Source organism: Anomaloglossus baeobatrachus, chromosome 5 (assembly GCF_048569485.1).
Source record: "Anomaloglossus baeobatrachus isolate aAnoBae1 chromosome 5, aAnoBae1.hap1, whole genome shotgun sequence".
NCBI lineage: Eukaryota > Metazoa > Chordata > Amphibia > Anura > Aromobatidae > Anomaloglossus > Anomaloglossus baeobatrachus.
This window is the reverse complement of record NC_134357.1, coordinates 471,116,651-471,130,582: the sequence shown is the minus strand read 5'-3', so window position 1 is coordinate 471,130,582 and position 13,932 is coordinate 471,116,651. Positions and strand designations below refer to the sequence as shown.

At 51.5% G+C, this 13,932-nt stretch overlaps 1 protein-coding gene across 2 annotated transcripts in view; it reads right to left on the bottom strand.

Moving 5' to 3' along the window:
- Window positions 1-13,932, bottom strand: part of CSE1L (chromosome segregation 1 like) — a 154,823-nt gene that overhangs the window by 37,312 nt on the left and 103,579 nt on the right. For both annotated transcript variants that reach the window (XM_075350646.1, XM_075350645.1), the window contains exon 21: window positions 2,274-2,371. In XM_075350646.1, coding sequence (XP_075206761.1) covers window positions 2,274-2,371 — 98 coding nt within the window. The remainder of the gene's footprint in view (window positions 1-2,273; window positions 2,372-13,932) is intronic.

The window sequence follows — 13,932 nt, the reverse complement described above, 5'->3', positions numbered from 1 at the left end:
GGACATAAGGAAGCAATAAAACAGCAGGCACTCACCCCCCAAGATGGCGGTTAAATACCGTTTTCGGTGGAGATTTACGATTTCCAGACTTCCTGGAATCAGAGTGACGACCCGCTGGACTGGAGGGGCTTGCTCTGGCAGGGGGGCGATCCCCCCTCTGCTGAGGGTGGAAGCCGGAGAGTCCTTCGGTCTTTCTGGGACATCCTTCCCTGATGGGGAGCTGTCAGCCATCCCAACGGAGGAGATTTACTCACCATATCCCCGCGAGCGTCACCTCTTTATCTCTCACCATTTCAAATTTGCCGCCCGAATCCCGTTCCTGGGTGCCGCCATCTTGGTCGACCCCGCACATCCTGGGGAAGCATTTCTGGGTGTCGCGTCACATCCTCTTCTCCCCCGGCGTGTACAGCAGCAGCAGGGCGCCCAGCTCACAGGCGCCGTGTGCGGACACCGCCGGGGGCGACGCAGAACCGAGCTCCCGCTCCAGGCTCGCGCCCCACCACCGCATAAGCATAAAGCCCTGGGGAGGTGCTTCCAGGCCCGAATGCCGGCTTTTGGCAAGTACCAAGCTTGCACACCGGGTCGGACCTGGGAGAATCCGTGGGTTCGTCCCATCAGGACAGGAAACCGAACTGATGTGAAGGAGAGGTGCCGCCTTTTTATCAGTGGGTTTCCTGTCCTGATGTGGGCGGAACCTCTCAGGTGATGCTGTCATGGGCGAAGGGGAAAATTCAGACTTTCAGTATCACACTGCGCATCAAACGTGGTGTGAAATTTGGTATCCTTGAGGTTTCTCTTCAGGGAAACAAATGATAGTTGGAGGGAACGAGATCTGGTGAATAAGTTGGGTGGTCAACCAGCTGGAATCCCATCTCTTCCAGTTTTGCCGTGGTCGCTTGTGTAGTGTGAGCGGAGGCGTTGTCTTGCAGGAACAAGATTCCTTTGGACAACTTGCCACACCTCCTTGGCCTTCAGAGCTGTCTTCAATTGGTCCAAAAGTTTAATGTAATACCTTGCATTGATGGAGGAACCATTTTGAAGGTAGTCCACTAGCAGCATGCCTGCCTTATCCCAGAACACAGACGCCATCACTTTAGTGGCTGATTTTTGCATCCTGATCTTCTTTGGATGAGGAAAACCACTGTGCCTCCACTCTTTTGACTGCTCCTTGTTTTCAGGGTCATACAAATAAATCCAGATCTCAGCCATAGTGACCAGTCGATCCAGGAAGTTCTCATCAGTCCGGAAACGCTGACAAATGGACCGGGAAGTTTTCACTCGCATGCTTCTCTGATCTGTTGTCAAACATTTGGGGACCCACTTTGCAGATAGCTTCTTCATGTCCAAATATTCATGGATAATGACACAAACACGCTCACGGGAAATCCCCATGATGTCTGCAATTGCTTTAGCTGAAATTTGTCGATTCTCCAGTAAGAGGTTGTGCACAGCATCGACGACCTCCGGAACAACTACCACTCGCTGTCGTCTAGGACGTTCCTCATCATTGGTGCTGAAGTGGCCTGTTTTAAATTTGACAACCCAGTTCTTAACTGTGGAACATGAAGGGCATTCCACAATGTCTGCGACATATCACGATGAATATCCTTTGTGGACTTTTCTTGCAGAAACAAAAATTTTATCACTCCTCTGCTCTCAGTTGCTGTGAATATTGCATTAGACTCTGCCATTTTGTTTTCCTGCGTGCATAGAACACATAAGCAGCAAACACAAAATTTTTAAAATATATATTAAACACATAAGGCTTTCATGTGATGTAACATTCCTTACCATAGAAACAAAAAAAGGTCACAAAGCCAAAGACTTATCAGCAGCCCTTCGTATATAATTTGATTTGATGAACCCTTCCCCCTTAAAAAAAGAAATGATTCCCTATCGACAGTATAAGTAATAACTTGACGATTGCTCGGGGTCCCTGTAGCCAGATCCTCAATGATTCCAAGCATGGGGCTCTGCAGCCCTGTCTGCCTGATTTTTGCTTTATTCACTGTTTATGGGACTGCTGGAAATAGCATAGCAATGTCCTGTGCTTTCCGCGTAGTCCTATTAACAATGAAAGCACAGAAGAATTCAGGGGCACCCATCGAGTTTCCAGGGCCCGATCTCTGGGGGCTCCAGCAGTCATATCCCCAGCTATCCATTATCCAGTTATCTCCTTTTTTGGCCACGGGGTGTGATTTTATTTATTTTTTAAACAAAAGGTTATCTGCTGTTAACACATTCCATATAGCAAACCCGCAGCGGTTACTTACGAAGGCAAATGCTCAATAATGCTGTTTAGCAGATAAAATCCTTGGTGGTCATTGGCTTTGGAAGCAATGAGTTTCTGGAAGACGCCAAGGAGTCCAGGCTAGAAGGCAAAAACAAGAAATGAGTCTCATCTATCAAAACATAAAATTATTTAGCTCCTGTCTTAAAAAATATAGTTGAGCAGAAAGATTTGCAGGAGCCTGGTCCAATAGCCGTATTGATGCTTTTTCTGACATCACACTGGGGATGCCAGGAGATACAGTTAGGTCCAGAAATATTTAGACAGTGACACAAGTTTTGTTATTTTAGCTGTTTACAAAAACATGTTCAGAAATACAATTATATATATAATATGGGCTGAAAGTGCACACTCCCAGCTGCAATATGAGAGTTTTCACATCCAAATCGGAGAAAGGGTTTAGGAATCATAGCTCTGTAATGCATAGCCTCCTCTTTTTCAAGGGACCAAAAGTAATTGGACAAGGGACTCCAAGGGCTGCAATTAACTCTGAAGGCGTCTCCCTCGTTAACCTGTAATCAATGAAGTAGTTAAAAGGTCTGGGGTTGATTACAGGTGTGTGGTTTTGCATTTGGAAGCTGTTGCTGTGACCAGACAACATGCGGTCTAAGGAACTCTCAATTGAGGTGAAGCAGAACATCCTGAGGCTGAAAAAAGAAGGGAATTTTGTTTACTTACCGTAAATTCCTTTTCTTCTAGCTCCTATTGGGAGACCCAGACAATTGGGTGTATAGCTTCTGCCTCCGGAGGCCACACAAAGTATTACACTTTAAAAAGTGTAACCCCTCCCCTCTGCCTATACACCCTCCCGTGGATCACGGGCTCCTCAGTTTTGGTGCAAAAGCAGGAAGGAGAATACTTATAAATTGGTCTAGGGTAAATTCAATCCGAAGGATGTTCGGAGAACTGAACCATGAACCAAAAGAACAATTCAACATGAACAACATGTGTACACAAAAGAACAACCAGCCCGAAGGGCAAAGGGGCGGGTGCTGGGTCTCCCAATAGGAGCTAGAAGAAAAGGAATTTACGGTAAGTAAACAAAATTCCCTTCTTCTTTGTCGCTCCATTGGGAGACCCAGACAATTGGGACGTCCAAAAGCAGTCCCTGGGTGGGTAAAAAATACCTCAATAAAAAGAGCCGAACGGCCCTCCTCTTACAGGTGGGCAACCGCCGCCTGAAGGACTCGCCTACCTAGACTGGCGTCTGCCGAAGCATAGGTATGCACTTGATAGTGCTTCGTGAAAGTGTGCAGACTAGACCACGTCGCTGCCTGACACACCTGCTGAGCCGTAGCCCTGTGCCGCAATGCCCAGGACGCACCCACGGCTCTGGTAGAATGGGCCTTCAGACCTGAAGGAAGCGGAAGCCCAGAAGAACAGTAGGCTTCAAGAATCGGTTCCTTGATCCACCGAGCCAAGGTTGACTTGGAAGCCTGCGAACCCTTACGCTGGCCAGCAACATGGACAAAGAGCGCATCTAAACGACGCAGGGGCGCCGTGCGAGACACGTAGAGCCGGAGTGCTCTCACCAGATCCAAAGAGTGCAAATCCTTTTCACATTGGTGAATTGGATTAGGGCAAAATGAAGGTAAGGAGATATCCTGATTGAGATGAAAAGTAGATACCAACTTAGGGAGAAATTCCGGAACCGGACGCAGAACCATCTTATCCTGGTGAAACACCAGGAAGGGGGCTTTGCATGACAGCGCTGCAAGCTCAGACACTCTCCGGAGTGATGTAATTGCCACTAGAAAGGCCACCTTTTGCGAAAGACGTGAGAAAGAGACATCCCGCAGCGGCTCGAAAGGTGGTTTCTGAAGAGCCGTTAGCACCCTGTTAAGATCCCAGGGTTCCAGCGGACGCTTGTAAGGTGGGACTATGTGGCAAACTCCCTGCAGGAACGTGCGGACCTGCGGAAGCCTGGCTAGACGTTTTTGAAAAAATACGGAGAGCGCCGATACTTGGCCCTTGAGAGAGCCGAGTGACAAACCCTTGTCCATTCCGGATTGGAGGAATGAAAGAAAAGTGGGTAAGGCAAACGGCCATGGAGAGAAACCGGTATCAGAGCACCAGGATAAGAAGATTTGCCAAGACCTGTAATAGATCTTGGCGGACGTTGGCTTCCTGGCTTGTCTCATGGTGGCAATGACATCCTGAGATAACCCTGAAGACGCTAGGAGCCAGGACTCAATGGCCACACAGTCAGGTTGAGGGCCACAGAATTCAGATGGAAAAATGGCCCTTGTGACAGCAAGTCTGGGCGGTCTGGAAGCGCCCACGGCTGACCCACCGTGAGATGCCACAGATCCGGGTACCACGAACGCCTCGGCCAGTCTGGAGCGACGAGAATGGCGCGACGGCAGTCGGACCTGATCTTGCGTAACATTCTGGGCAGCATCGCCAGAGGAGGAAACACACAAGGCAGTCGGAACTGCGACCAGTCCTGAACTAACGCGTCCGCCGCCAGAGCTCTGTGATCCTGAGACCGTGCCATGAATGCCGGGACTTTGTTGTTGTGCCGTGACGCAATGAGATCGACGTCCGGCGTTCCCCAGCGGCGACAGATCTCTCGAAACACTTCTGGGTGCAGAGACCATTCCCCCGCATCCATGCCCTGACGACTGAGAAAATCTGCTTCCCAGTTTTCTACGCCCGGGATGTGAACTGCGGAGATGGTGGAGGCTGTGGCTTCCACCCACTGCAGAATCCGCCGGACTTCCTGGAAGGCTTGACGACTGCGAGTGCCGCCTTGGTGGTTGATGTATGCGACGGCAGTGGCGTTGTCCGACTGAATACGGATCTGCCTGCCCTCCAGCCACCGCTGAAAAGCCAATAGGGCTAGATACACTGCCCTTATTTCCAGAACATTGATCTGAAGGGAAGACTATCGGAGTCCAGGTTCCCTGAGCCCTGTGGTGGAGAAAAACCGCTCCCCACCCTGACAGGCTCGCGTCCACAGCCCAGGTTGGGGGTAGGAAGGATTTTCCCTGCGATAGAGAGTTGGGAAGGAGCCACCACTGAAGTGACGTCTTGGTTGCAAGGGAAAGAGAGACGTTCCTGTCGAGGGAAGCCGACCTCCTGTCCCATTTGCGGAGAATGTCCCATTGGAGCTGCCGTAGATGGAATTGTGCGAACGACACTGCCTCTATCGCTGCCACCATCTTCCCCAGGAAGTGCATGAGGCGCCTTAAGGGGTGTGACTGACTCCGAAGAAGTGATTGCACCCCTGCCTGCAGAGAAAGCTGTTTGTCTCGCAGTAGCTTGACTACCGCTGACTGTGTATGAAACTCCATCCCGAGGTAAGTCAGTGATTGGGTCGGTGTCAACTTGGATTTCGGGAAGTTGATGATCCACCCGAACTGCTGGAGAGTCGTCAGAGCGACTGTAAGGCTGTGTTGACACGCCACCCGAGAAGGGGCCCTGACTAGGAGATCGTCTAGGTAGGGAATCACCGAGTGGCCCTGAGAGTGTAGGACCGCCACGACGGATGCCATGACTTTGGTGAAAACCCGTGGGGCTGTCGCCAGGCCGAAAGGCAATGCCACGAACTGAAGGTGTTCGTCCCTGATGGCGAAACGCAAGAAGCGTTGATGTTCGGGTGCGATCGGCACATGGAGATAAGCATCTTTGATGTCGATCGATGCTAGGAAGTCTCCTTGTGACATCGAGGCGATGACCGAGCGGAGAGATTCCATCCGAAACCTTCTGGTTCTCACGTGTCTGTTGAGCAGTTTGAGGTCCAGAACGGGACGGAATGATCCGTCCTTTTTTGGCACCACGAACAAGTTGGAGTAAAAGCCGCGACCACGTTCCTGAAGGGGAACGGGGGTCACAACTCCTTCTGTCTTCAGAGCGTCCACCGCCTGAAAAAGTGCGTCGGCCTGAGTGGGGGGCGGAGAGGTTCTGAAGAAACGAGCCGCAGGACGAGAGCTGAACTCTATCCTGTAACCGTGAGACAGAATGTCTCTCACCCATCGGTCTTGAACATGTGGCCACCAGGCGTCGCCAAAGCGGGAGAGCCTGCCACCGACCGAGGATGCGGTTAGGGGATGCCGAGAGTCATGAGGAGGCCGCCTTGGAGGCAGTGCCTCCTGCGGCCTTTTGGGGGCGTGACTTGGACCGCCACGCATAGGAGTTCCTCTGGCCTTTCTCCTGCCTGCTGGACGAAGAGGATTGGGGCTTGGCGGAGGGACGAAAGGACCGAAACCTCGATTGTATTTTCCGTTGTTGAGGTCTCTTAGGTCTGGACTGGGGTAAGGAGGAGTCCTTTCCCTTGGATTCCTTAATAATCTCATCCAATCGTTCGCCAAACAAGCGTTCGCCAGAAAACGGCAAACCGGTTAAGAACCTCTTGGAGGCCGAGACTGCCTTCCATTCGCGCAGCCACATGGCCCTGCGGACTGCCACAGAGTTAGCAGATGCCACAGCTGTACGGCTAGCCGAGTCTAGGACTGCGTTCATGGCGTAGGAAGAAAAAGCTGACGCTTGAGAAGTCAAAGACGCAACTTGCGGAGCAGAATTACGTGTGACAGCATTAATCTCAGTCAGACAAGCCGAGATAGCTTGGAGTGCCCACACGGCTGCAAAGGCCGGGGCAAAAGACGCGCCCGTGGCCTAAAAGATGGACTTCACCAGGAGCTCTATCTGCCTGTCAGTGGCATCCTTTAGTGATGAGCCATCTGCCACCGATACCACAGATCTAGCCGCCAATCTAGAGACTGGAGGATCCACCTTGGGACATTGAGCCCACCCCTTAACGACTTCAGCGGGGAAGGGGTAACGCGTGTCAGTGAGGCGCTTAGTAAAGCGCTTGTCCGGAACCGCTCTGGGCTTCTGGACAGCGTCTCTGAAGTTAGAGTGATCGAAGAACGCACTACGTGTACGTTTGGGGAACCGAAACTGGTGTTTCTCCTGCTGAGACGCCGACTCCTCCACAGTAGGAGGCGGGGGAGAGAGATCCAACACCTGGTTGATGGACGAGGTAAGATCATTCACTAATGTGTCCCCCTCAGGTGTATCAAGGTTAAGGGCGACGTCAGGGTCAGAACCCTGAGCTGCGACGTCCGCCTCGTCCTCCAGAGAGTCCTCAAGCTGGGAACCCGAGCAGCGTGAAGAAGTCGGGGAAGATTCCCAGCGAGCCCGCTTAGCCTGTCTAGGACTGTGGTCCTGGCAGGAGTCCTCCGCGTGGGACCTAGGGCCCAACCTGGGAGCGCGCTGCGGCTCAGACCGAGAGGGGCCTGGAGGTGACGATCCAACAGGGGCCGGGGCCTGTGTAAGGACCGGTCTGGACTGCAAAGCTTCTAGCAGCTTGGCAGACCATTTGTCCATAGACTGAGCCATGGATTGTGAAAGTGACAAAGAGAGTTTCTCAGCAAAAGAGGAGAACTCTGTCCCTGCCGCCTGGACAGGGGGAGCAGGGGGGTCTACATGAGCCGAGGGGTCCACTAGTGACCGAGGCTCCGGCTGAGCAAGTGAAACAGAGGTCGAGCATTGCTCACAGTGAGGGTAGGTGGAACCCGCAGGTAACATAGCCCCACAAGAGCTACAAGCCGCAAAAAACCCCTGTGCCTTAACAGCTTTGCTCCTTGTGGACGACATGCTGTTGTCTCCTAGGAGAATGATCACTGAGGGTATATGGGCAAAAACAGGGTATACAGCCCGACCGAACAGAAATATATATATATATATAAATACGTATCTATTCCGGCACCCTAGGGGGGACCAGCACCGGGTGACCGGTGTGGCTTACCGACCGCTAAACAAGCGGAGTGTGTGCCTCCAGATTCCCAGCTTTAGGTCCCCTGGAGCTGCAGAGCTGTTCCTGAGAATCCTCCACCGGCAGAATGCCCAAAAAATGGCTGCCGGAGATCTCAGGGGAGGAGTGAAGCCGTGGGCGGCGCCAGGAAAGTGTGGGAATCTGGGGTCCCCACAGTGATCAGTGAGGGGGGAGGAAACATGCAGGATGCTCCAGCCCTCACATCAGACGTCAGGTCGGCAGTCCCGCCCTTACCCCTGACAGGCAGGCCCGGGGGCGGGATTTTTGCGACTAGGCCGCGATGAAGCCGGGGACTAAATTTGAGACCGCGCCCGACAAGCAGGCACGATCGGCGCGGAAGTCCGCCGGTCTCCTCAATGCAGCAGCTGCCGCAGCGTCCGGGAAGAAGGTGCGCTCCTGCATATTCCCCAATGGGGACACAGAGTACCTTAGAGTTGCAGGGCCCGGTCCCTGAGGTTGAATAGACTCCGGTCCGGCAGATTCCCACAGGGGCTGCGGAGGAAGCACGGTCCCAGCAAATGGCTGACCGTTCAGGATCCCACTTCTCCCAGAGCCGCTAAGGGTTGGTGAAGGAGACGGCATGAGGCTCCGGCCTTTGTACCCGCAATGGGTACCTCAACCTTAACAACACCGCCGACATAGTGGGGTGAGAAGGGAACATGCCGGGGGCCCCATGGGGGCCCTCTTTTCTTCCAACCGACATAACTAATATGAGAATGCATGAGTGGATGTGTGCCTCCTTCCACACAAAGCATAAAACTGAGGAGCCCGTGATCCACGGGAGGGTGTATAGGCAGAGGGGAGGGGTTACACTTTTTAAAGTGTAATACTTTGTGTGGCCTCCGGAGGCAGAAGCTATACACCCAATTGTCTGGGTCTCCCAATGGAGCGACAACGAAAAGAAAAAATCCATCAGAGAGATAGCAGACATGCTTGGAGTAGCAAAATCCACAGTCCGGTACATTCTGAGAAAAAAGGAATTGACTGGTGAGCTTGGGAACTCAAAAAGGCCTGGGCGTCCACGGATGACAACAGTGATGGATGATCGCCGCATACTTTATTTGGTGAAGAAGAACCCATTCACAACATCAACTGAAGTCCAGAACACTCTCAGTGAAGTAGGTGTATCTGTCTCTAAGTCAACAGTAAAAGAGAAGACTCCATGAAAGTAAATACAAAGGGTTCACATCTAGATGCAAACCATTCATCAATTCCAAAAATAGACAGGCCAGAGTTAAATTTGCTGAAAAACACCTCATGAAGCCAGCTCCGTTCTGGAAAAGTATTCTATGGACAGATGAGACAAAGATCAACCTGTACCAGAATGATGGGAAGAAAAAAGTTTGGAGAAGAAAGGGAACAGCACATGATCCAAGGCACACCACATCCTCTGTAAAACATGGTGGAGGCAACGTGATGGCATGGGCATGCATGGCTTTCAATGGCACTGGTCACTTGTGTTTATTGATGACATAACAGCAGACAAGAGTAGCCGGATGAATTCTGAAGTGTACCGGGATATACTTTCAGCCCAGATTCAGCCAAATGCCGCAAAGTTGATCGGACGGCGCTTCATAGTACAGATGGACAATGACCCCAAGCATACAGCCAAAGCTACCCAGGAGTTCATGAGTACAAAAAAGTGGAACATTCTGCAATGGCCAAGTCAATCACCAGATCTTAACCCAATTGAGCATGCATTTCACTTGCTCAAATCCAGACTTAAGACGGAAAGACCCACAAACAAGCAAGACCTGAAGGCTGCGGCTGTAAAGGCCTGGCAAAGCATTAAGAAGGAGGAAACCCAGCGTTTGGTGATGTCCATGGGTTCCAGACTTAAGGCAGTGATTGCCTCCAAAGGATTCGCAACAAAATATTGAAAATAAAAATATTTTTTTTGGGTTTGATTTATTTGTCCAATTACTTTTGACCTCCTAAAATGTGGAGTGTTTGTAAAGAAATGTGTACAATTCCTACAATTTCTATCAGATATTTTTGTTCAAACCTTCAAATTAAACGTTACAATCTGCACTTGAATTCTGTTGTAGAGGTTTCATTTCAAATCCAATGTGGTGGCATGCAGAGCCCAACTCGCGAAAATTATGTCACTGTCCAAATATTTCTGGACCTAACTGTAAGAGGAGGTGGGCATGGATCAGGCCCAGTGGCCACCGACCAACATCTTTTTTGCTCAACTTCATCACAAACTATCTTTCCGTCGCAGCACCATCTACTCAATTTGTTCCAATAAAAATTACAGCTCGGCATGCAGAAATTTGAACATTTTTTATTGCTTCTGTGGTCATTTTATGGACCTTCAAAATACAATTCATCCTACAAAACACAAGCCCTTCATGCGGCTATATCAACGGAAAAAAAAAAAGAAAATTATGTTATTGGAAGAAAAATAAAAAAGAGAATTTTGTTTACTTACCGTAAATTCTTTTTCTTATAGTTCCGACATGGGAGACCCAGACCATGGGTGTATGCTACTGCCCCCCGGAGGACACACAAAGTTACTACACTCAAAAACGTGTAGCTCCTCCCTCCTAGCATATACACCCCCTGCCAGCCAGATCTAGCCAGTTTAGTGCAAAAGCTGAAGGAGGACATCCACCCACAAGAAGAGACGGAGTAAAATCCGGCAGAACCGGAACCTCTGTCTACAACAATAACAGCCGGTGAAGACACCGGAACAAGAAACCTGCCAACAGGCAATAGGGAGGGTGCTGGGTCTCCCATGTCGGAACTATAAGAAAAAGAATTTACGGTAAGTAAACAAAATTCTCTTTTTCTTTATCGTTCCTTTATGGGAGACCCAGACCATGGGACGTTCCAAAGCAGTCCATGGGTGGGAATAAACAGACACTGAGAAGCATGCAAACCTAACTTCACAAATGGGCGACAGACGCCGGAAAAATGCGTCTGCCCAAGCCCGCGTCTGCCAAAGCATGAGCATGCCTTGGGTAGTGCTTCGAAAAAGTATGCAGACTAATTCGAGCTGGAGTCTGACAGACCTACTGAGCCGTAACCTGGTGCTTGAAAGCCCAAAAAGGCGCCGACAGGTCTGATCAAATGTGCTCTGATCCCCGGCGGGGAAGGCACCTGAGTACACTTGTAGGTCTCGGAAATGGCCGACCTAAGCCAACGAACCAGGGTCGGCATAGATGCCGAGAGACCGCTACGCTGACGAACAGTCAGCACCATAGAGGTGCACCGACTAATAACGGCGGTGCGAGACACATAGATCCGGAGCGGCCGCACCAGATCCAGGATATGCAACGCTTTCTTAAGCGATGAATAGGAGCCGGACAAAAGGAAAGCAGGAAAATTGCCCCGAATAAGGTGGAAGCAGTAACCGCCTTAGGGAAAAAGTCCGGAGTCGGATGAAGACCACCTTGTCTTGATGCAAAGGACCAAAAAAAGGGGGTGACTCCGAGGGAGTGCAGCCAGAACTCTCTGGCGGGAAATGATAGCCACTAGAAAGAGTACTTTCTGTGAAAGACACAACAAAGAAACCTCCCGAAGATGGCGCAAGGGGGGTTTCCGGGAACCGGGAGGACCGGATTAAGGTCCGAGGTCTCCATAGGCCGCCGGAAGGCGGATGATGTGGGATGTGCCCTTAAAGGAGCGCACCGGAGCCAGCCGGACGATTCGCCGCTGGCACATACTGACAGAGCCGAGACCTGTCCGTTAAAGAGGGATAGTCCTAGCTATAGACCGGCCTGTGCAAGGGACAGGAGGGTCGGCAAGGCCAAAAAAAGGTCAAAGGACACTTAGGAGCTCGAGTCATAGTGGAGATGACTTCAGGAAGGATATCAGAAGTCGCTAAGATCCAGGACTCAAGAGCTACGCCGTCATTCTGAGAATCCAGAATTCTGACGGGGCAAAAACGGACCTTTTGAGAAAAGGTCTGAACGGTCCGGAAGATGCGAAGGCAACCCAACGGACAGAAGGAGCAGGTCAGAGAACGAAGCCTGCTTGGGTCAATCTGGAGAATGACCCGACGGCCCCCGTTACCGATCTTGCGCAGGACTCTGGACAAGAGGTAGAGGGGGAAATTCGTAAAGAGACAAAGCTGGGATCAAACCTGAACTAGTGTGGCTACCGCAAAACCTGAGGATTGTGGACCACGGTAGGACAGCTGAAATAGCCTGCCTCGTAGTTTTCACATCTAGCATGTGGACTGCGGATACGGTGGACTAGGAGTCCCCTGTCCACTGAAGGATGTTGAGCCGCCATGATTGCCAGGTGGCTGAGTGTCCCGCCTTGGAAGCTGGTGTAGGAAAACGCTGTCACGTTGTCCGACTGGACTCGAATGTGCCTAGCCGCCCACAGATGGTGAAGGCTTAGAGGGCAAGAAATACAGCCCTGATTTCCAGCACATTGATCCAGAGGGCTGATTCGGACAGAGTCCAAGCGCCCTGCGCTCCACGATGGAGATATACTGTTCCCAAGGCGGATAGGCTAGCATCCTGGTGAGGATCACCCGGAACGGACCAGAAAAGGAGCGCCCCTGAGACAGAGTGGCCGAAGCCACCACTGAAACGAGCCCCTGGTCAGTGGCGAAGCCACCATCCCGTGGGAGGAGTGAGTTCGCTAGTACAGCGGAAAATATCCAGTCTCAGAGGACGCAGGAAAAACTGGGCAAGGAACCACTTCCATTGACGCCCTGAGAACCTCTGGTTCGAGGTCAGAGTGGACTTGCACAGAAAGACAAGCCACCCGATAGGTCAGAGTGGCGAGAGTGAACGAAGCACTCTGCTAAGAGTCAGCACTGGATGAGAACCCAACAAGAAAACCGTCCAGGGCCAAAGATCACTGCCAAACCCTAGGGGGGCAGGACCCTGATCACAGCTGCCCCATGAGGATACTGGAGGAGCCTTGTCTGACCCCAAGGGAAGAGCCACGAATTGGACCACTCCGATTGTCAAAACGCAGTCAACGCTGGTGTGAAACTGCGATTGACTCCTGCCGATAGGCATCTCTGATGCCGATGGTTGCTAGGGAATCTCCATGGAGTCTTGATTGATCCGGTGAAAAAAACACACGGAACAAAACCAAGACTCAATGAGAAAACGCCACACCTGGCTATGCTTGAGAGCTAAAGATCCAGGTCGGAAGCACTGCCCTCTTCGGGGACTAGGAATAGATTTAAGCAAAAATCTCAGAACCGTTCCCAGACGGGAACCGGTACAATTACTCCATTGGCCTGCCAGAAATGCCACGGCCTGTGAGAAGGTGGCGGCTTTGGAGCAGGGAGGAGATGACAGAGAAAAACTGTTTGGCGGGTGGACAGAAGTCCATCCTGTAGCCAAGGGAGATAAAGTCTCGCCCCCACTGAACGGAGACGTGTTAGAACCCTACGTCGCCAGTGGAGAGAGCCTGCCACCGACCAAGGAGGTTGTTGGCGTGGCTAAATAGCTCGGAGGAAGCTGACTCAGTGACAGCATCTCCTGCGGCCTTCTGAAGACGCAGCTTCGAGCTATTTGGTTCTATGGACCTAGGCTGACCTAGAGGACGATCAGACGGAGGAACGGAAACCACCGAAACCTCAACTGATTCCTGTCCTGGACAGGTGCCCTGGTTTAGGTTTGTGGCAAGGAAGAACACTTCCCGCCAAGAGCTTCCTTAAATTCACTCAGTTGGTTCCGAGGACACTGGTCTCTCCAAGTGGGAGCCCAGCAGGGAACCTCCATAGAGGCATCTGCCTTCCAAATCCGAAGCCACAGGAGCCTGCGGATAGCGAGGAAGGGAGCCCAGATCACCGCCGTGCGGCGTCCAGCATGGCAGACCTGGTATAGAACTGAAGTCTGTAAGTTCAGGCAACCGTTTTGGCATAGAGTCCCTGTGGGAGGATGCA